Source organism: Elephas maximus, chromosome 7, assembly GCF_024166365.1.
Source record: "Elephas maximus indicus isolate mEleMax1 chromosome 7, mEleMax1 primary haplotype, whole genome shotgun sequence".
NCBI classification, from domain to species: domain Eukaryota; kingdom Metazoa; phylum Chordata; class Mammalia; order Proboscidea; family Elephantidae; genus Elephas; species Elephas maximus.
The window spans coordinates 24,440,052-24,463,410 of NC_064825.1; the positions used below are offsets into that span (position 1 = coordinate 24,440,052).

Here is a 23,359-nt window from a genome sequence, read left to right on the forward strand (position 1 = left end):
TAAGCTTAAGAATTTAGAGACATAGATGATTTATAACTATGTCAGGATAAGCTAGGTTATACTGTTAAATAGAAACAATGACAAAACCTCAGTAGCTTAACCCAGCAAGTTTTTTTTTCCCTTCTATGTCCAGTCTAAGTCACCAGAGATGTTCTGTTTATTGTAGTCACTCAGGGAACCAGACTGATAGAGTTTTCATCTCAGCATATGCTTCCGCATGAGTACCACAGAAGTAAGAAGGGAAGGTGATTAGTCACCTATTCACTCTGAGTCTCAGCCTGTAAATGACACATGTTGCTTCCTGTCACATTTTATTAGCCAAAGCAAGTCATGGTCATACCTAACTTCAGAGGAGGCAGGGAAGTGCACACTTACCATTGTCATGTAACTGGAAGGAGGAAAGCTGGAAATATAGCTGGAAATATTTGGTAAACACCACCAATAACTAGTACAAGAATCTACCCCAAAGAGGTAGAAATGTCAAGGACCTAAAATGTGTTGCATGAATATACCAGAGATCTAAAAAGAAGATGGATTCTTGGGCTTCACATTATCGTTAGGACCGAGTATACCTTAATCCTAAAACTTAGTGGGTTGTCCTTAAAAAGTATGTTTATTCTTACTGTAGTCCAGATAGTCTATGGGTTTAACAGTTCTAGGAACAACCATTTCTGTTCATATAAAAATTATGTTGACATATTGACTGTTGCCTTTGGGATAGAATCTCTAGATGATTTCAACAACTGTTCTCATTTGATAAAATTATATATGTGTATATATAAAATTATATATTTAAAAAAAAGTGCTATAGAGTCGATTCTGACTCATAGCGACTCTATGCAATGCCCCATAGGGTTTCCGAGGAGTGCCTGGCGGATGTGAACTGCCAACCATTTGGTTAGCAGCCATAGCACTTAGCCGCTACGCTAAGTATACACATACATACACATATAAATATACACATATATATATAAACTTAATGAAAGTTAAATTAAACACAATGTCTTACATTAGATTGTATGCTTTTTGTTATTCAAACATCTATCTTTGCTTCTGAATAAAGGTCATATTTACATAAAAAGAGCTTACTATTCAATGATTAAATACTAGTTTGCGTTCATCAGTTTGTAGAGTTCTCATGACACATTTCTTTTCTTTAGTGGCATTTCGTATAAATACTGAAACAGAATACCAGGTTTGGTAGATTTGGAGCAGCCACTTTGTTTAAAAATAAAGATGTTAACACTTCTCAAGAAATGTGCTTCCTTCAATGAGGATAAAATAGCCTTCATGAAAAGAGCTTAGAGGGCCCTTCCCTCCCTCCAGTGCGATCATCTACATTTGAATTACTTTGTCAAAAAACTTGTCATAATTCAGAGTGCTCAGAGCGTGATATAGAGAATTTCCAAAGGAAGCCACTTATACAGATACTGGAAAGCTGTTGTGTGCCCTTTAAGAGGAATGTGTATTGATTCCCTTTGCTGATAAAAATTTTCTTTGCTGCTGCCAGTAAAAACCAAACTGTTTTGTTTCTAATGGAATTTTGGATCTAAATTTTAATTTTAAATTCTTTTTTGAATGTGGTCAGAATTATTTACTAAATCTGCCAAATATTTCTTAAAAGAGTGCCATGAGGTATGAGAAATATGACTGGTAGACAAAAGATAATTTGTGAATCATACAGTGTAAAAAGGAAATTAGTGTATTGGTTACAAAATTATTATCTATGGATTAATGGATTAGTAACCACTGATAGTTACCATACTAAGGAACCTTGGTGGCACAGTGGTTAAGCACTCCCTACCAGCTGCTCCACAGGCAAAAGATGCGGCACTCTGCTTCCGTAAAGATTTACAACTTTATGGAAGCAGGTCGTATGGGGCGGGTTTACTCTGACCTACAGGGTCACTATGAGTTGGAATCAACTCGATGGCAGTGGGTTTTTTAATAGTAACCATGCTAATAGGCTCATTATGCACAGTTTAAATATTCTGGTAAAACCTAATCTCCAAATTGGAACAGTAATGTTTAGCACAGGCCTAGAATGTAAGTAAAAATATTCAAACACAAATTTAACTTCACAGAATATTAATAAAGCTTATTTATGAACGACACATATTTTCTTGGTTTTGTTTCCTCACTGGTAACTCAGTTACTAGACTATCCATATCAATTCTAGGCACCTGGCAATCCTAGTTCTAACTTGTTTAGCTTCACAGGACTGTAGCAGGATTAAATTATTCCTGGAGTATTTTATGGAAGCCACGATACAATCCTGCTTGCTAAAAGTGAAGAGAACTTGAAGCACTTACTAATGAAGATCAGAGACCGCAACCTTCAGTATGGATTGCACCTCAACATAAAGAAAACAAAAATCCTCACAACGGGACCAATGAGCAACATCACGATAAATGGAGAAAAGATTGAAGTTGTCAAGGATTTCAGTTTACTTGGATCCACAGTCAACAGCCATGGAAGCAGCAGTCGGGAAATCAAAAGATGCATTGCATTGGGTAAATCCACTGCAAAGGACCTCTTTAAAGTGTTGAAGAGCAAGGATGTCACCTTGAACACTAAGGTGCGCCTGACCCAAGCCATGGTATTTTCAGTTGTATCATATGCATGTGAAAGCTGGACGATGAATGAGGAAGACCGAAGAAGAATTGACGCCTTTGAATTGTTGGTGTTGGCGAAGAATATTGAATATACCATGGACTGCCAAAAGAATGAACAAATCTGTCTTAGAAGAAGTACAACCAGAATGCTCCTTAGAAGCAAGGATGGAGAGACTGTGTCTTACATACTTTGGACACATTGTCAGGAGGGATAAGTCCCTGGAGAAGGACATCATGCTTGGCAGAGTACAGGGTCAGTGGAAAAGAGGAAGACCCTCAACGAGGTGGATTGACACAGTGGCTGCAACAATGAGTTCAAGCGTAACAATGATTATAACGATAGTGCAGGACCGGGCAGTGTTTCGTTCTGTTGTGCACAGGGTCATTATGAGTCAGAACCGACTTGACGGCACCTAACAACAAGAACATGATACAATCCATACGATAGAGACTGAGTCTGTTGTTGTTCTCAAGTTTTGAATTTTTTACTTAAAAGTCAGTAAATTTTTTTTTAATTATTCTGATTTTTGATGCTGCCTTTTTTTTTTTTTTTCAAATTTTAATCAGTACCTCCTTAGTACTGACTAGAGATGAGAGGAGGCAAAAGAAGTAAATTAAACTTAAGAGCACTACGCCCACTCCTCACTTACCAACTATCTTGTTATTCGACATTTCTCAGTCTACTGTTCAACTATTTTGCACATTAACAGCATACGTCTGGCAGTAATGAATGCCGAAGTGCTAGGTGGTAGTAACACTGGCTGTGATGATTAAGGTTGTATGTAAACTTGGCTGGGCCATAATTCTCAGTGGTTTGGGAGTTATATAATGATGTAATTTAGCAGTTATGTAATTATGTAGTCACCTTCCATTTTGTGATCTGATGTGGTCATCCTGCCTTTTTGCATAACACCAATTTTCACATAATGACCTGGTGTTTGGAACCCAACCATGTCGATACATGAGGAGTGGGTGTACTTAGTAGTAACTCAAGAGTGTAAGAGACGTAAAACAGATTTTTTTTTCTAGTCTGGTTTCTTCTCGTGTAATAACCTAGATTATAAATTTACTTTTTACTTAAATTATCAAACACCTACTGTGTGCTGTATATTAAAGTAGGAAATATAAGTGTATTTTGCTCTTAAAACTCTTCTATTATTATAATTCCTAAGATAGGTTTGGAAACCCTGGTAGCATAATGGTTAAGAGCTACAGCTGCTAACCAAAAGGTCAGCAGTTCGAATCCACCAGGCGCTCCTTGGAAACCCTACGGGGCAGTTCTACCCTATCCTATAGGGTCGCGACGAGTCGGAATCGACTTGACAGCAACGGGTTAAGATAGTTTTTAATTTGGTTAGGTTCTTTTTGTGTTTATTTTGATCTTTTAAAGCTTCATTCTGTTTTTTTGATTGGTTCAGGAGCGGGTAGAAAATTACTCTAATGTACGTATTCTCAAGAAGAATCCTGAAAACCGTTCCTGCCATGCTTGTGGATTGCATCGCTTCTGTACATATTCAGTGCATTTATCAGGGAAGTTATACAATACCAGGACTATGGAAACAGATGATTTCATGTCACATGATAAGCAGGTATTGTTTTCTTTTAACTTTAGTTTTCATTATGTAGAAATTTTCAGTATATAAGCCTGCACAAAAAAATTCGAGATTATTTTTACAAGCAGAGAAATTAACACTAGGAGAAGGGAGAAGTAATACAAGGAAAGACAGTACAATTTTTGTATGTGAAAAATATGTCATATACAGCAGATTCATTTCCTAATTTAATCAGATAATAAGTGCGTATTCTCTACATATACAAATTGGTGGGGGGGATTACTGAGGCAGGGGAGGCAGGAATCGCCTTTGCTTCGAAGGGGACTTGGACCCAGGTAGAAAACTTTGCAGGAGATGATCGACCAAATAGATAATCCATAAGCAAATAACTGAAGATGACTATTCATCCTCTTATGAGGGAACTGAAAGAGTTCCATACTTCAACGCAGACTATATCAGAAGCGTGTCAGAGTCTAGAGCAGTAACCTCTTACTTAAGAACCAAAAAGCCGAACCTGTTGCTGTCAAGCTGATTCCGACTTACAGCGATCCTACAGGGCAGAGTAGAACTGCCCAACAGGGTTTCCAGGGAGCAGCTGGTGGATTTGAACTGCCGACATTTTGATTAGCAGCCGAGCTTTTAGCTGCTGTGCCACCAGGGCTCCAACCATGTACTTAAAAAAAAAACTTAGGCTCTGTTAATTTTTAAATTTTGTTAATTTATTCTTAACTGAAGAATAAGTAACAGAGCAGAGCAGTGCAATGTGAAGAGACAAAAAGTGTAGATGAAGACTACTTCTATTTTAAAATCTTAATATTTGGAAGTTACATTAATAAAGGAGCCCTGGCGGTACAGTATTTAAGCATTCAGCTGCTAGTCGAAAGGTTGGTGGCTCAAACCCACCAGCTGCTCTGTGAGAGAAAGATGTGGCCGTCTGCTTCCTTAAAGATTACAAACTTGGAAGCCGTGTGGTGCAGTTCTGTTCTGCCCTGTAGGGTCTCTGTGAGCTGGGTGGCAGTTAGGGCAATGGAGTTTTGTTTGCATTAACAAATGCACCAGTATTAATATTGAGATCTTCTGGTGAGTCTGCATATCCCTGTTGGGGAGGAGAGTGGCTTAGAAACCCAAAGTCATCTCTTAATTCCTCTAGCCAGTTATTAACATGGAAATAGCCTGTTTATCTGAATTATTTTACTAAAGTGAGTAGTATAAGTCCTCAGGACTATTGGGCTATATTTGACCAGATGCCGCTGGGAAATCTGGGTTGTAAGATTTACTTTCATGTTTATATGGGGATAATTAATTCAGAATTAGTCTTTAATGTTTTATTTGGCAAGTTGCCATAAAACACATATTTCTTTCTCAGTATAGTCATTTTTTTATAGTCATATGCATATTTCCTTAGCGTTTTAAAAACTGATCTATGACTTTTTATAGGACACTTAGAGTCCTAATAAAAGTGACGTAATACTTAAAAGACCATATTCTGTTGTATAGATCAAAAATATTACTGTACACTCACTGCCTTTGCTGTCTACAGCTAATCCTGGAGAGGAAAATGGTTAGAAAATCATTTCTAGAGCATCAAAATTCCTGTGAAGGAACAAAGATTGTATATAAAAAAGTTGATTCAAATATCTAAAAAAAATTCATTTCATGAAATAAAGGCAAAGAACATTAAAACATTCTTGCAGTGAAAACATAATATTTAACAAACACATGGGAAAATATTTCTCTATATAACTGCTTTCATGAGTTCAGTACAAGTATTAAAGTTTTAGGAATTGTACTTTTTTCTGAGGCCACCCTGCAAGGAAACATACAAGTAATGATGTTCAATAGATAATCGATACCACCCCCGCAAAAAGCCATACCCATTGCCATCAAGTTGATTCCGACTTATAGCGATCCTACAAGGCAGAGTAGAACTACCTGATAGGGTTTCCAGGGAGCGGCTGGTAGATTTGAACTGCCAACCTTTTGATTAGCAGCCGAGCTCATAACCACTGCCCTACCAGGGCTCCAGAGGACCATATAAACATAGAAATTAAAATCCCCATAGCTAGTTGATAAGAAAAAAATTAATGTGCTTTATTCACATAGGACACATTGATTAAGGCAATAAATATGCCTAAAAACAAAGATTTTTTTTACTTTACAGCATTTTTTTTTTTGGAAAAAAAATTTAGTAAAAAAACTGCCGATGCTTAGTATTGGTATGAGATTGTGTTTCAGTTTAACAGGTTACTTACGTCTAGAAAATTATCGCAATCTAAGTATTTTTAACTCAGTAAATATGTACCTATAATACCTTGCATACTGTTTCTTGCTTTCACGTGTGCCATTCCTTCTATGTTACAAGCTATTTCTTGCCTCCTTTCCAAACTTGGCTGACTCTCTTTTCTCAAGACTCAATTCAAGCATTACCTCCTTGGGGACACATCTCCTATCTGGATCAGGTTAAGTGCCCCTCCTCTGTGCCTTGATAGCTTCTATACATGGCATTTGTCACATCATTTCATAATCATTTTTCTTTCTTCCAAGATATAAACTTCCTAATACAGGTAGTGTATCTTTTATTTATATATCTCCAGCACCTATCCCAATACTTGAAATGTGGATTCTCAGGTTTTTTGTTGACTGAGTTGAATAAGAGAAGGTAAAAGAATCATTGTACAGTGAAACCTGTGAGAGCTGGCACTCAATGGGACTGCCTTGTTGTTCTGGGTCGCGAAAGTTTTACAGCTTTGATAGGGTGCAGTCTTCCCACTTCTCTGTTGCTGTTTTTTGTGGAAAATATTTGAGTTTTCCTTCTCTGACAGGTTTCTGCCTTATACAGGTTATGGCTTTTGCAGGTTTTACTGTATAAACAAAAATGAAGAATATATTTATTAGATTTTACCACTAAAGAAAACCTGAAAACTAGTAAGGCTGTATACTCGTTACCCTGTTATCAGCTTGATAGGTCAGATAATAATGTTTATTTCTTGATTCAGGTGTTTACCGTTGGTAGAATTTGTGCTGACCGTACCAGGATTTATCACAAACTGAAACATTTTAAATTCAAGCTCTACCAGGAATGTTGCTCCATTGCAAAGAAAGAAGAAGTGGAAGGTGAACAGGTTAAAGAAACAGTGGAAAGAATTTTCAATCAGTCAAAAGAAAGTGGCTGGATTAAGAAGGTAAAATGAATGTGTAAGAACCATCCCATTCGGTAGATTCTGGAGCCTAATTATAATCAGGTAAAGGATACAAACGATTAGATGAAAGTGAAATTTAAGAGAGAATCTCTCTTTCCTTCACTGTGTTTGTATCTTCCTTTCCACCTCTTCCTTTCATGCTTACCATTGTCCTACCCTGAAAAGGTGCCCAGCTGTTACAAGCATTCGCTCAGCTCATCAGCTAAATTTTAATAAGCAGTAATACTGTCCCTTAATGAAAGGTGTCTGTCTTTTCACTTTTATGTATGTAGTATCCCTTACAAACATATTAAGTTCCTTTGTTTTCTTTGAGAAAGTATAGGACTCACCTCTGCTTGTCCACTTCCTGTTCTTTAGACCAGTTCTTGTGACCTGAGAGTGAAGAAGCACCTCATGCCAGTCTGAGGAAGGGGTCTCGGCTGCCAGTTCTGATACCGCCCACATCCTTTTCTTGAGGACATGGGGCTGAGCAGTGAGAATTGTAACTGGAGATCCAAGGGGGTTGCAGAGGTTTCAGGCCAAGGCACTGATTTTGATTCCCCGATATCCTGTTGATCACTAAATTTGATATCAAGGATAAAGTGGGAGTTTTGAAGAGTGCAGTGGATTCCTGAGGATCTCCTGGCAGTTTATAAGCTCTGATCTGCTCACAGAGCTTTTAGAATTGTTTATTGTAAATGGAAAGAATGCTAATATGATTGCAGTCTTCTGAAACAAGTCTAGTTACATGAATGTGTAAGAGAGAACAAATAGTAGATTTCCAGGCAACTAAGATCAATGGTATTTTTATCTTAAAAAAAAAGAAAACCTGACCTGAGATCCACTGCCTGAGTTATGTCATAGGGAAACTTGAAAAAGAGGAAAATGAAGAAGGCAAGAGAACTAGAGAATAAATGTATGAGCAAAGGGAAAGTAAAAGAGAACAACAAAAAAGGAACTTCTTAGAACTGAGAGGACATCTCCCTTGTCTGGAGAATAACATCACTATTGGTTTTCCCTTTTGACAATTATCCTTCCACTGCAGCCACCAGCCAGTGATCCCCTGGCCTGCTGCCCACATCTTGACCGTTAAGTCTTCTTTCTCTCATTTTAATCTCTTCAGCTTTTTTCTTTTACTTTACTCCTGCTTCTCCCTTCCCCTGCCAACTAGGCTGACATTGTTCTTCTCCCCCCACCTGTCTTTTTGTGCTTTTTTGTTTGCCTTAGGGGAGAACCATCATTTATCCAATAATTTCCAGACTCCCGTCTTCATTTACCTAGGCAACATTAAACTCTTAAGTGCTTTTATTGATGTGTTTAAGTGTTGCCAAACCTTAGGTGGAACTGACAAGACTTATTGGGACACATTTATAAAGGATTGTGTACTGGGTGTAGAAAAATCACTGTGCTTATATTATGTATTAATAGTTAATGTAGAATAATATTACAATGAAGAAAAATAAAAAGGATCTCCAAATCATGTAGCTTAGAGAAATCTTAATATTTTGGGACATCAGAAGGGATTAGGAATTTCCTAAGAAATTCTTAGGAAGAGAAAAGCTAAGTGTTATATCATGCTTAAAGACTAACACTTAGCATTGAGCATTGATGGTATTTCAAGGTCATGTGTGTTTGGAACAATATGCACATTTTTTGCACATAAAAATCCCAAAGGGCCTCATTTTCTTTTTGGGATTCCTCCTACTTTAAAAAAAAATTTGTCCATGGACTTTCTCAGAATTTTACCTAGAAACCATTGAAGTTTATAGCCAGTGTAAACTTATATACAACTTTTTGTGCTGTGATTAAATTTCATGATTTATCAAGTGCTCTGACATTTCTTAGCTTGACTCTGTCCATCCCTGTGTGCCTGTGTGTGTTAGAGCGATAGCCCTGCATGTGTTCTCATGATGGGAGCCTCCTCCTTTGACTGCAGTCTCATGACCCCAGTTACTAAGACCCTTTAGAATTCTTTGAACTCAGTGCTGTTTGAATGGCCATATCCATTGCTCTTTGTGCTCTTAACTCCCAATGATGTCAACCCCGTCTTTTGTCTTACACAAACTGTTTGTTTTTCCTTCCCAGCTTGTGTTTCACACGTTGCTTTTTCCTTTACCTGTCCCTTCTTCCTAAAGGCCTGCCAGTTAGACTGACTTTATTCTTTCCATTCTTGTTCCTAACCCTTAAACTAGGATGATCTTTTTTAAATCTAGTGATACTAAAGGGGTAAGAAAAACCCCTGTAAGTGTAAGAAGAGAGCAAATGATAAGAAAATTATAATAAAACAATATAATGAATGTGTATTATATATTTATATATTTATTATATATAATAAATGTAATAATAATACATGTCATTCTAAAATAGAGCTGAAGAATATGCCGTAGTATGCTACTGGCGAAATTCTAACTTTTTTTTTTCATTAAGACAAAAGTTCGTGTGATGATGAGGTTTCCAGGGATGTTCATAGGATTGTTGGGATGGGGTGGTGGGTACGAGAACCAGGATGAAGAAAGTATGTCAATAGAAGTATCAAGTTTTAATTTCACAGTTGTATTTAAAGTAATTTTTAAACATATGGCGTAAATACTGTTAACATAAGTAAGAATCTAAAATTATAATTGAATATCCCTCACCTTTCTGAAACTCTTCTCATTTGTTCTCTTCCTTTTCCCTTTTTCAACATTTTTTTCGTTGTTCTTTTCTTCCATGCCTTAAACTGGTACTTCTCACAACATGGCCCTGAAAAACCTATATTAGCATCACCTAGGAGTTTGTGTGGCACCCTAGGTGGCACAAATTAGTTAAGTACCGGACTACTACCCAAAAGGTTGATAGTTCAAACCCGCCAAGAGAAGTCACAGAAGAGAAGGTCTGGTCACATCCATGAAAGCCCTACAGAGCCCAGAGTAGAATACATAACACGTGGGGTATCTATGAGATGGCAACTGGCATGCTTTTGTTGTTTTGTTTTGGTTAGGAGTTTGTGAAAAAAATCCATAATCCCTGGCCTTACCCCAGACCTACTGGTTGAGAATGCTTGGGGGTAGTAAACACCTAATGTTAAAGTAGGTGATTCTTAACCGAATTAAAGATTAAGGACCACTGCTTAAAAGAACATGTTGCACCTAGATTATATCCTCGGCCTCTCTAAATCTCTGTCCCTTGGCACATCCATTCCTTTTTGCAAGTCTAGCTGCTACTTTGGGTAGAAGACTCCACACTCTTCCTTGTATGTACTGAGCTCTCTTTCATACTCCATTCCCACAATTCCAGCTATTTTCATTGATGGATCTCTCTAACACTGTAAGAGAGCAGTCTTCATTGTTAAAATAAACCCAAAACTCTCCAGATTTTAGTAAAGAAAAATTATGGAAGGAAACGCTTTAGGTCAGGGGATAGCCAGGTAATAGTAATTGCCGTCTGAGTTTCCCTTTCCCTTTCGAGATTTTTCTTTTTTCACTGAAGTGCTCGAGGGCACTGGGTTTTTTTGTCTCCCCACCCCCACCATTTAAATCTCAAAAACAGTATAATGTAGTAATTAAAAGCATGATTTTGAATATTTGCTCTGCCACTTACTTGCTGTAGAAGTTTAGGGCAAGTTACCTTATTTCTGCAAGCCTAAGTTTTTCTCATCTGTAAAATAGGAACAAAATAATAATAATTAAAGTTACAAATAGCACATTTTAGGCATTTAATATAGAACCTAGCAAATAGTAAGTGAGCGATGAATATTACCTGTTTTAGTAATAAAAGCAAGGAGAGCTTTCCCTCTTCTTTTCTGAGTAGAGCTGAGATAAATTGTAATTTTCCAAAGGAAATCTACTAGATAATAGAGAAAAAAGAATAGAAAGAAAGATAATGTAAAAAGCAGGCAAATAACCAAACTTTCAAAGTGTAGGTTTTTAATCCTAGAATACTTATCTAATGGAAGCTGTCTGAGTACTAGGCCAAGAGAATCCCTAACTAGTCCATAGACTCTTCCCCCTCAAGTTCTTTTCTTCATCCTTCCCAGAGGAAGTGATCCAATCACAGAGATCTGAGGGAAGAATGGGTTTCATGGTCCATGTCTAGAAGGATACCATACTCTTCACATACCTTCTGTGCGTTCCTTTCACCACAGAAATGTGGCTCAGCAGAATCCTCTCTCACCTCATTGGGCTTGAAATTAAAGTTCATGAACAGAGCCAAGAAACCATTGGATCATTTAATCTTCTCAGCTGAAGTAACTCTCCTCATAAAACCAAAAAAAAAAAAAACCTGTTGCCATCAAGTCAACTCCGGTTCATAGTAACCCTATAGGGACAGCGTAGAACTGCCCCATAGAGTTTCCAAGAAGTACCTAGTGGATTTGAACTGCTGACCTTTTTGTTAGCAGCCAAACCCTTAACCACTGTACCACCGGGGTTTCCACTTCGTTCCTAAGTACCTGGAATTCTGTATGCCTGAAAGTGATCACTTATTATCTCTTCCCTTCACCCATCTTCCCTGAGAAGTACCCCTGTCATTATTCTCCTATCCTCTCAATCTTAAAATCTTCAAATCGTCCTTGACTCTTCTCTTAACTTGTTCTACCTTGCTCTTTACTTTCCAGCTTCATTGCTATCACACAAATCTGGACCCTCATTACCTGACCCATAACCAGCTGCCAACCTATTCTACACATGGCTGTTTTACAATTTTCAGTCCTCTGCTCAAAAGCCTTTAGCAGCTTTCTATTGCCTGTCAAATTATTACTAAACTCAACCTAACATTTCATGTTTTTTATTCTCTTACCTCAACCTTTTTGGTTCAGCCCTCTCTCTCTCTATTCCCCTAAAAAAAAAATCTCTGATTGTAGTCATATCTCATACTTTCTTGTCTTGTCACTATTAGATGGACTGTTGTTCCTACAGAAAGCTGCCCCCATCGAATCTTTACCTACCGAATATTTTTCTCCTGGGCACAGCTTGAAAGCCAATTTTTCATGAAGTGTTTCCTGGTCCCCTCAACTAACCATGACTGCACTTCTGAACCCCCATAATGCAGTGTCTGTACTTTTGTGTGGCACTTACTGTTACTGGTGTAGCGATACTTAGCTCTGTTCTCCTTAGGAGCAGGGAAAGTATCTTATGTTTCTTGTAACTAGACATTTATTAGGGAAATATTTGATATATATTGTGCATTCAACAAAACTTTTTCAAATAAATTATTAAAGTCATTACATTTCTGTTATAAGCATAAGAAACATTATGAGTTATGAAAATAGTAATCATCCTCACCTTGAACTCTTTCCAGTGTTTTCTGTAAGAAATGCTTGTTCTAAATTGAACCCCTGTTTATACTAAAAACAATTTTGTTCACAATTACCATGAAACGTACTTTTTCCCGTTTGTGTCTGTAGATTGAAAAGCTTGGCGTATCTTCATTTTTTTTGCATAAAATAACTAGTTTTTGTATTGTATATGCAGAAATATGGTCAACTTGAAGAATACCTCAGTCTTGCGGATTATTTTCAAGATGAGAAGTTTGACTGAATTGTAGCACATTTCCTTCAGAGAAGATTTCATAAATTCCTGTAAATATGAAGATCATGACTCTTGTTTCCGTGTATCATGTGACCTGTATTTCTATATTTTTGTATATCTTCATGGCAGACTATCTTGTTTAAAACATATTTCATCTTAATTTCTGTGAAATGGGACTCTACTGCTTAATAAAATTTGTATCTGATGTACATAGAAAGCATAATCTGACTAATTTTTAAGTCATTAAATATATTTTAAAATTATATAACAATGGCTTTAAACAGGTGACTGTCAAATGAATGAGCTGTTCATGTCTTGTCAGTTTAGTAGAAACATGATATATATTAAAATGTGTTTAGTCTAACATCTGCGTGTGCTCATTGCATTTAATACCTGCCTGTGTCTATTACCCATTTGCAGTATTAAGTGATCTTCGCTAATATATTTTAACCATTATCATTATCTAAATCAGTGGGCCATAGAAGAAACCTCAATATATTATTCAATTCAGTCCCCCTTCCTGGGAATCCGACTGAGTTTACCTGTTCCAGGTAGAGGAGTGCTTTTCTCTTTCCTTAAAGTTTCCCATAGAAATGGATTTCAGGTCTCCAGAGTCTTTCAACCATCACATTCAACAATAATTTCATGATATATATTTTCATGCTTTATAATGCTCTTTCTTTTTTCTATTCAGTTTTATCTAGATATTAATGATTGAAATGTATTTTATTAATTTTTATCTATAACTTTTCCCACAGAAGTATCTATGTTAAGGATGAGAGGATTGCAGAGACAAATTTAGCCAAAAATACTTTAAAATTGTATTTCGGCATCTGCATTGTTTTGTTCATCTAAGTTTTCAGTGAATAGAGTGAACAAATGGACCCTGTCTGTTCTTTAGTTTTAACACTTACAAGTGGTATTCTAGTAGAATCTATTCTGCTGTGGAATTTTAGATCCTTGTGTCTTAATGGAAGTGTTGGTTGAGCCTGGCTTCATCTATTAAGTGGTTCATGGCATGGACCTCAGTATATGTGCATACTTAAAAAGCTACAATTTATTAAGTCCTTACATGAAGATTACTTAGCTACACCCGCTACTCGCTTATTGACTATCTCATTGTCCTACATTTTTCACTTAGGACAATAGTAGAAAATCTACTATCCTTCCATCTTGCACATTAATGATGTACATCTGGCAGTAACGAACACCAAGGTGTGAGACTGGCTGTGATGGTTAAGGTTATATGTCAGCTTGGCTGGGCCATGACTCTCAGTGGTTTGGCAGTATTGTAATGATGTAATTTGGCAATTATGTAATGATATAATCCTCCATTTTATGATCTGATGTGGTCATCCTCCAGTTTTCTATAACATCAATTATCTTGGATTGAATTGTGTCCCCCAATAATATGTGTGTTGGTTTGGCTAGGCCATGATTCCCAGTATTGTGTGGTTGTCCACTATGTTGTCATTGTGTATGATTTTCTTATGTGTTGTAAATCCTACCTCTATGATGTTAATGAGGTGGGATAGGCAGCAGATACGTTAACAAGGCAGGACTCAATCTACAAGATTGGATTGTATCTTGAGCCAATCTCTTTTGAGATATAAAAGAGAGAAGTGAGCAGAGAGGCAGGGGGACCTCATACCACCAAGAAAGCAGTGCCGGGAGCAGAACTCATCCTTTGGACCTGGAGTTCCTTTTTGGAGAAGGTCCTAGTCCCGGGGGAAATGGATGAGAAGGACCTCCCTCCAGAGCTGACAGAGAAAGCTTTCCCCTGGAGCTGATGCCTTGAATTTGGACTTCTAGCCTAGTTTACTATGAGGAAAATAAATTTCTCTTCGTTAAAGCCATCCATTTTTGGTATTTCTGTTATAGCAGCACTAGGTAACTAAGACACTGGTTTTCACATAATGACCTGGTCTTTGGAACCTAACCATGTCCCTAAGTGAGGAGTGAGTGTAATATTTTCTGCAACTCATTTCCTGAAATGATCCCTGTTATTGTAAACAGGCTAGGTAAAAAAAAAAAAAAAACTCAAAAGTGGTAAGATGCTCAAGTTTAATGTGTGGAGTGCATCAAAAGTGTGAAATAGAAATTTTAGTCACATCTCTATCCTGTCTACATTTCTCTGGCATATGGAAAGAGTCCTTAACTGAAGGGAATAAAAGTGAAGCCAGAGTTGGAAGGCGAAGATGAAGCAAGTGTCCAGAAAGAAGCAAGGCAGAGCTGGAGGAGAAGCGATAATCAAGTTGGAAGGGTGAAGGAGTATGAATGACTTCTAAAAAGAAAGGCCAAAGAAAAGAGAATTCGCTCTGAAGTATCTCTGATGACCCTAGAAGCAGCAGTGTTCATATGTAACAGTACAGACAAAAGACAGCTCAAGCATGAAAGAGCTCCAACTAGAGTGTTTTTTGTTTATCAGTTTTAATGCTTTTATTGTGTAATACAAGGTAATAATTCCAGGGACTAATGATGGCAGCTGACTCAGTTCCTATGTAAGGCACCTTTTTGGTTTGAAGAACTTTCTCTTTTAGAACAGCATTTTGGCTGTTGATCAGAAAATGCCAGTAGGTAGTTTTTCTCATGTCTGAGGTCATTGCAACTGAGAAAGCTACTTCAATGGGTGTCTGGAGAATACCAGAGGCTTCTGTGGAAACTCTGGTGGTGTAGTGGTTTAGTGCTACAGCTGCTAACCAGAAGGTTGGCAGTTCAAATCCACCAGCTGCTCCTTGGAAACTCTATGGGGCTGTCCTACCCTGTCCTATAGGGTCTCTATGAGTCAGAATTGACTCGATGGCAATGGGTATGGGTTTTTTGTTTGTTTGTTTTAGAGGCTTTTAGGTTCGTAATAACAGCAAAAGAATGGCAAAGAGACAGGCTCTTAAAAAAAAAAAAAAAACCCCGTTGCCATCAAGCCAATTCCGACTCATAGCAACCCTATATAGGACAGTTTTTTAGACAGGCTATTAGGAAGTGAGAATTATGGATTACGGAACCAAAAGCAAGTAATTTATAAGAAATGTTGACAAAATAGAATTAACTTTTATAGGTATTATCACCTACTATTTTTTTTATTTTATCAATATCAATCAATATAACACTGTAAATAAATCATTTGTGAACATATATGTCTTTGAATTTTTTTAAATATGCATATTTGTTACTTAGTGTTAGGAGCTTTAGTGTTAGGTAGCTATGGGTAGTAGAGATGATACAGAAAACAGAAATAGACAAGTAAAAGGAAAGTAATACTTGAAAGAATTCCTAAGTCTATACAGAAGTTTTGGGATTGTGGGGGGACGATACCATAAAAAGGGCAATTGGATGTAAGCGGTCGTGTTTCCTATTTTGTTTGCTCTCAGCCTTGTTTCGGGTGAATAGTTCTATCCACTTCTCATTCCTTGGGAGTGTCATGAAACTTACTTAGACTCCAGTGTGACTGAGGGGTAATTGGAGCCCGTAAACTACTTAGGGATAGTCAGCCTTCCCTAACTTGCCACACTTGATAAATTGAGGCAGTAAGAGAGGATAAGTTTGAAGTCAGTTGTGAGTCTTGGTTTGTTACTTCCTAGCTACGTGACCTGGAACAAGTAATTTCTATGGGTCTCGGTTTTCTCTTTATAAATAGGGTTAAAAAATACCTATCTGTCAGGATTATTTGTGAATTAAATCAATTGCCTGTGAGTTGATACTGACTCATGGCACCCCATCATAGGGTTTTCAATGACTGATTTTCAGAAATAGATCACCAGGCCTCCCAATGCCCTTCTGGGTAAACTTGAACCTCCAACCTTTTGGTTAACAGCAGAGCATGTTGATCATCTGTACCGTCCAAGGACTTGCTTTGTGGGTTAGGGAAGATCACAGATGCTAAACTGTGCCTGGAACAATAATCATTTAATAAACAGTAGCTGGTGTGAACAGAGATGAGAACATTTATAATAATGACAATTTGAGATTAAATGGTTGTATAAGGGTAAGTGCGTATTAAAAGATATTCCAAAGTGTCCTACACCACAAAAATATAGTATAAACATTTATTAAATGTCTTTATAATTTTTAAGGTACATGGAAGTCCAGCATAAAAATTAAAGTTTATATCATTTAGGAGTAGCTAATTTGACCAAGGACTCCTTGGTACTGCAGGTTGTAGAGCGAACAGTAGTAGGGTTTAAATTGAAATATTTTTTCAAGTGTGATTGTTGCATGTAAAATCCCCATGGTAATAGAATGTAATAATAAACACAATTTTAAAAGATAAAATTATCAAAACTCCTTCACTTTTTAATGACATGATAGTTTTAAGAAATTTGAATGAGAGTTCTCCATACAAATTTGGCATGCCTAACAAAGATACTTTTCTGCCTTTGTTGGTAGGATGAATGAGGAGCTTAGTCCTAGAAAGGACAGAGGGAGCTATGTTCCAATGAAAAGTAAAAAAGTTATATTCTATTAGAGTGTTCTTGTTCCTATTTCCAAACTAACATTCCAGGATTTGTGAAAATAAAATGGACTAATGTAGACCAGCCTATAGGGAACTAAATTGTAAATAAATCCAGTTTTAAAGCATCTGCTTGATTTTACCCATTCATGCCTATCCATAGTCCAGTTTGAAGCAGGACCATGTTACTGAAATGCTAGAGTTTGATAAAGCTTCATTTGAAACTTCAAATTCAAATGTTAGGACACCTAGAATGTTTATGGCCCTCACTGCCCTGCTACTGCATTGTGTTCATCTTACTTTATTCTGCATAATTAACAAGTATGCAGAATAAAGGTTTGTCACTATCACTGAACATCAAGGAACAATAGTCTAAGCGTTCTGTTATTCAACTTTCTTAAACCCAACTGCTGCATATCAGTTTTCTTATGTATGTAAACCAGATAATGGTGGGTACTTCAGATTTTCAGTTGGTTTGTCATAGGCAATACTGTCTTTTAAAATAAAAATACCCCCTCCTTTTTTTTTTTAACTTCTAGAACTGGTATTAGTAATTTCATCCTCATAAAATAATCTATTGATTTGCTTATGATCACCCAGACTGACTTACCCAGAGGCACAGAAACAAGCAGACAGGTAGACATATACCTGCCTGCCCTTAAAAAAGAAAAAAAGGAGCTAATAATATCCTTTCCCTCCTCCTCCCCTCCTTCCCCCCTCCAAATGTACCAAAAAATCGCGTTGCCGTGGAGTCAATTCAGACTCTCAGTCGCCCTATAGAACTGAGTGGAACTGACCCGTAGAGTTTCCAAGGAGCGGCTGGCGGATTCGAACTGCCGACCTTTTTAGTCAGCAGCCGAGAGCTTAACCATTGCTCCCGCTATACGTACAGTCTTCCTTATTATTCTAATGAACATTTCCTCAGTGCTCACCTAGCTCTCGCTAGGGTGCTCAGTGGTGTCATTTACAAAATATTGAAAAATGAAAGTGATGTTCTCAGGGGAATATAATGTAGATCTGAAAGGGAAAATACATTCCCTGGCCGGGAATTTCTTGAACATTTAGAGCTGGTGAAATCTTTGTGTAGGGGCTGGGGAGTTTCCCCAGCCTTTCCCGCTTAACCAAGTCTGAGGCTGAGCTGACAGCTTTTGAGAGGCGCAGGCTTTGGGATTTACCTCTTCAGCCACTGGGAGGCCCTCTGCGTTCCCCTTTCCCCGGTGCCTGGCTACAATTACTCACTCGTGCAGTGGCACCAGCCTTCCACCAGGGAGCCTCGATTAGGCTCTCCCGCCCTCCCCCTCCCCCCCCCACCCCCCCCATCTGCAGCTTGCTGGCTCTCTTTCTCCCTCTCTGTCTCACTCTCTCTCTTTCTCTCCCTCTCCTATCGGAGCACAATGAAAGCCTGTGTATCGCCGTGACTCCGGGCAGTGGGGCCAGTGTCAGCAAAGCGGCTAACAACAGACGAGAAAGAGAAAGGAAAATACAAGCTACTTTTTTTTTCCATCTATAAAGCGGAGCAATACAAGAGATAGAACCACATTGCTTATTGCGAGTCCAGACCCTCAGATCCACTGGCCGGGGATGGAATGTACAAAAGTGGACAGAAAAGTGGCTGGACATGACTCGGTGCAATTTGCTGGAAGTTTGTAAGTTTGACCATCGTTTATAAATTACTCTCGGGAGAGTTTGTCTCTCTTGATACTGTATTAGAATAGAGCCGGGGGTGAGGAATAGAAACGTAAGCGGGAAAGAAAAAAATGTGGTGAAGGATCTCTCTCAGTGGCTAGGGACTTCAGATTGCTTTCATTTAAAGCTAGGAAACCTTAGAGGGAATGAGGAGTTTACCGGTGATTGGATTAGCTGAAGAAAAAAGCATGGTTCAAAAGTCCAATTACTGACATTGTTAACAATTGAAAAGCTGTCTCCCTCTTTTGGGAGAAGACAACATTCTACAGTACCCCAAAGAGGAGAAAGCACCGGGAGCAAAGGGGAAGGGAAGAAAAATTAAAAGCCAAAAGACAGTTTCCTTTGGTTCTTGTACGTTTTGAACATTGACTTTGAAAATCTTCTGAAACAGCACATTTTTTTTTTTTTTTTAACCTGAGGAAAAGTAAAGGCTGCTGGTTACGTAGACCACGGTAGAAATGTGTTTCTCTGCAGGTACAGCCTCATAAAGAATTTTTCCGACACAAGTAGGTGAGGGGGAGTCCAGCTCTCTGTTAATCCCTCCCTCAATTCCCATTGCTGTCTCTTTCTGTCTCTAGCTTGACAATCCCTGAATTCTTCATCTATCCTCCCAGATCGAGTGTTTACAAAGTACCTAGTGGCTCTTGTCAGCTTGGTGGGGGAAAAAAAACCCACCAAACTCTGTCCAACTTCTCCAGAGCTGTCAAACGCAATTAGAGTTAGTTGATCAGGGTTTGTTTCCAACTTATTCTCTCCAGTTGGTTTCTATTCTTTCTCCCCACCCTCTTTTTACTAGTTCCCCTCCCCCATACCTTCTCCACAGCTCCCCCAACCTCTGAAGACCTCTATTCATGTGGCCCTGAACACTGAGCTCACATTGTCAAAAACAAATTTGCCTGCAATAGCCAGCAGTAGCCTCCTTCCACCTCACCATCGCAGAGGCAGCAATCATTGTGTCCAGTAAGATGGGGGACACAGCGCCCCCACAGGCCCCTGCAGGAGGGCTAGGAGGGGCCCCTGGGGCGGGACTCCTTGGAGGGGGCTCAGTCACCCCGAGAGTGCACAGCGCTATCGTGGAGCGCCTACGGGCTCGAATAGCCGTCTGCCGCCAACACCACCTGAGCTGCGAAGGACGCTATGAACGTGGTAGGGCCGAGAGCTCAGACCGGGAAAGAGAGAGCACCTTGCAGCTCCTGAGCCTTGTCCAGCATGGCCAGGGGGCAAGAAAGGCTGGCAAACACACCAAGGCCACCACCACTGCTGCCACCACTACAGCCCCTCCACCGCCCCCTGCTGCCCCACCTCCGGCCTCTCAAGCAGCAGCAACAGCAGCTCCACCGCCCCCACCAGACTACCACCATCACCACCAGCAACACCTGCTGAACAGTAGCAATAATGGTGGCGGTGGTGGGATCAACGGGGAGCAGCAGCCACCAGCTTCGACCTCGGGGGACCAGAGGAACTCAGCCCTGATTGCGGTAAGGCACCTGGTTTTCTCACGTTTCTGGCTGTGGTCATGTGGCCTGTTTGTGAGGGCAGAGCTTGCATTGGCCTAACTTAAGTAGATGGCAGTGGAAAGGGCCATGATGTTGCCTGACTACCTCAACGGCCAGCGGGCGTGTTGTTTGTGCAATTTTGTGCTCTTACTCATCCAGTTCTGCTGGGGCTCACTGGTGGGTTTTCCTCCACATGTAGAGCTCTCCTTAAAACTAGTGGGAAATCAGAGTTTTCCAGAGGCTCTCCAGGGGGCTAGAGCTTGTAGAAGAGGCTACAAAATCTGAGCCACGGAGGAAGGCCCTCTGTCAACGATCTTCCTGCTTCGTTGGACTCGCCAGCTCTGATTAGGCCCCACAAGCCATTCATCAGCCTGAGTCTTTATCAGCCCTGCTGACCTCTGGGAAAACCTTTTTCTTCTTGCCCCATTCCTCCTCCCCTCTGAAGTGGGTCCATCTTCTTGAGTTAAGAGAACATAAAGTGATAATCTGTACCACAGAGTAATTTGCTGAGTGTCCCCTCTGCCAAAAAAGAAAAAATTGAGGGGAAAATATCCCAAAGAGAGACTGGTGAGGGAATATTTCTAAGAGGCCTACTCCCTGATTTCCTATAGACCTGCCTACCCCCTCCCGTCTAGCTTCTTTTCATAGGCACCCCAAACCAGGAATGCATTCATCAAAGCAGGCAGGCAGAAAGGGGCTATTTACACAGATATCATCCTAGGAAGTGCCTTGTCTTCAGCCACTCCTGGTGACAGGATATCAAACCCAAAAGTTCTGATTAAGTTTCTCAGAGGCACGGACACACCCCATCCCAGAGGGAGTATCCCTTGAATCATTGGCTCCTGGTGCCAGCCCTGGTCAGGTGACTGCCAGCCATGCACTGGCTTCCCCAGAAGCTGCTGGGCCAGTGGCCTCTGGGTAGAAGGTGGAGCCCTGCCCTGCAGCCCTGCGGGCTTCCTCCTTCATTGCTGAGTCCTGCAGGGCCCTTGAAGTCCTGTGTCTGCTTATAACACAGTTCAGTTTACCCAAACCAGCCTTAATGAAAGTCAGCAGCCGGAAATGGTCATGCAAGCCCAAAAGTACTCAAAACATCTAAAGGAGAGGATGGCAGTAGCTCAGTGACTCCTCATCCAAAGGAGAATGAAAATGAGCTCTAGGCAGAGAGGCATCCTCCACCCAGGTCCATAGCATTCTTTTTTCTGCCCCCCTGCCCCCCACCCCTTCCCTGGCTTTGGTCCATGGTGATGAAGTTTCCAGGAAGACAATTGCAACTTCCTGAAGCCAGCTCCTGATGCAAAATAACTTATTGCTAACAGTGAAGTTGACTAGCGTTTACTCTTTTATCCCTGAATACAATTAGCCTGTGGGCTTACAGTAGCATGTTAAGGTCTAATTTTCTTTCTCTACCACCTGTTCTATCCCCACCTCTCCCTGGAATTCCCTAGGAGAGCAGTGGGGAATTGTTTTGTGAAAGAGAGATGCTGAGGTGAAGGAGGGGGTAAAGAATTGCTCAAATGGAGAAAAGAATGAGGTTTGTATGTATGTGTGTGTCACCGGCATCTGCAGCCAAAAGTATCTAAATGCCTTGATTGTCCCCAGTAAATTTATAATCTGTCTGCAAGTCTCCCAATAATACGGCTTTGTGTGCTTCAGTCTCCTGGTAAGTGTTTCTGAGGATGATACACAGAATGAGGCAACCAGCCCAAACCCGAGTGGAAAAGACTAATCTCTGCCGTGGGTGCCAAGACTGGAGGGGCCGTTAAAGGGCCACAGTGTGGGCTTGTCCTGTAGCTTCACCTCCCAGCCTCTAACCAGCACCACAGTGGCATGTTTGCTTACGGCTCTGGTCTTTCGGTTTTTGCTTTTTCTCCAGCTTGGAAATAAAATGAGGTTGCCTCTTGGAGGTTTCAGGATGTAAAATGAAACCAACTTCAGTGGTTATTGAAACTTGACAATAGCAATATCCAAACTGAGAGGGAAGTGCGAGAACAGCCTCTGACCATTCCCAACTTTTAAAGGCTTTCTGCTGCAGAAGCCAGAGGTGGCTGCTATGGCACCCCTGTTCTCAAGGGAATCTGTTTTCTCTCTTCTAGCCACTAGCTATCTCCTGAAGCATTCGCTTGGAGAAGCTCCTTCTCCGAGTGTGGTTATGATGAGAGGAGAATGTAAGGAGTGAAAAGAACAATTTCTTTCCAACGGTTGCTTTTCACTGAAAACATGTGGTGCTGCAAGGTTTACCTCCCTCCCCCCACCCCCTCCCCCGGCCCAGCCTTTTGGCTATTGGAAATTCCCTCTCCATTTTAGCTTCTAAATTTGGCGCTTTGTTACTCAGCATGGTACTCAGAGATGGTGATGCAAGTACTGTATTGACCTGATAACATTGTGTCCGAAGGGAGGCCTCGGTTTTTGGGAGTGATTCACATCTGCAGGTCTCACTTCACTTGGGCTTCTCTTACTTTCAGAGACACTTCTAATTTACAAGGGCCTCTGCTCAGAATGAGTGTCAGAATTCTTTCTTAATTTTATTGCTCTTGGGTCCATAACCAGATTTATGTGGTCTGAGTGTGTTGAATGTATCACTTTAATGGTTAATTTATATGTCACGTGGCCATAAATATCCTTCAGAGAAAGGGAGAGAATATTGATCATCTAAAATCAAATACGTATTAGTGTCCATGGATGAAAGCTCTGTGTCCTTCATACCTTAGTACAATGCCTTGTACATAGTGGGTAATATTTACTGATGAACGAATGAATGGATGAGAGGAAAAGAGAGATTCTGTGGGATAGTGTTGACTTTGAGGAGTGTTAGACTGCAAGGGATACATAATGTCTGAGTTCTTTCAATAGCCTAAGTTTCAAGAACAATGCAGAAT

General features: G+C 39.7%; 2 protein-coding genes across 5 annotated transcripts in view; both read left to right on the forward strand.

Moving 5' to 3' along the window:
- Positions 1 to 13,204, forward strand: part of CCDC82 (coiled-coil domain containing 82) — a 32,742-nt gene extending 19,538 nt beyond the window's left edge. For 2 of the 3 annotated variants that reach the window (XM_049889489.1, XM_049889488.1), the window contains exons 7-9: positions 4,034 to 4,204; positions 7,165 to 7,350; positions 12,798 to 13,204. In XM_049889489.1, the coding sequence (XP_049745446.1) occupies positions 4,034 to 4,204; positions 7,165 to 7,350; positions 12,798 to 12,863 (423 nt within the window). In that variant the 3' untranslated portion in view covers positions 12,864 to 13,204. Of the gene's footprint in view, positions 1 to 4,033; positions 4,205 to 7,164; positions 7,411 to 12,797 lie in introns of all 3 variants that reach the window. The other variant, XR_007518152.1, reaches the window with a different exon arrangement.
- Positions 13,205 to 18,622: 5,418 nt separating this feature from the next.
- Positions 18,623 to 23,359, forward strand: part of MAML2 (mastermind like transcriptional coactivator 2) — a 397,090-nt gene continuing 392,353 nt past the window's right edge. For both annotated transcript variants that reach the window (XM_049889484.1, XM_049889485.1), the window contains exon 1: positions 18,623 to 20,465. In XM_049889484.1, the coding sequence (XP_049745441.1) occupies positions 19,953 to 20,465 (513 nt within the window). In that variant the 5' untranslated portion in view covers positions 18,623 to 19,952. The remainder of the gene's footprint in view (positions 20,466 to 23,359) is intronic.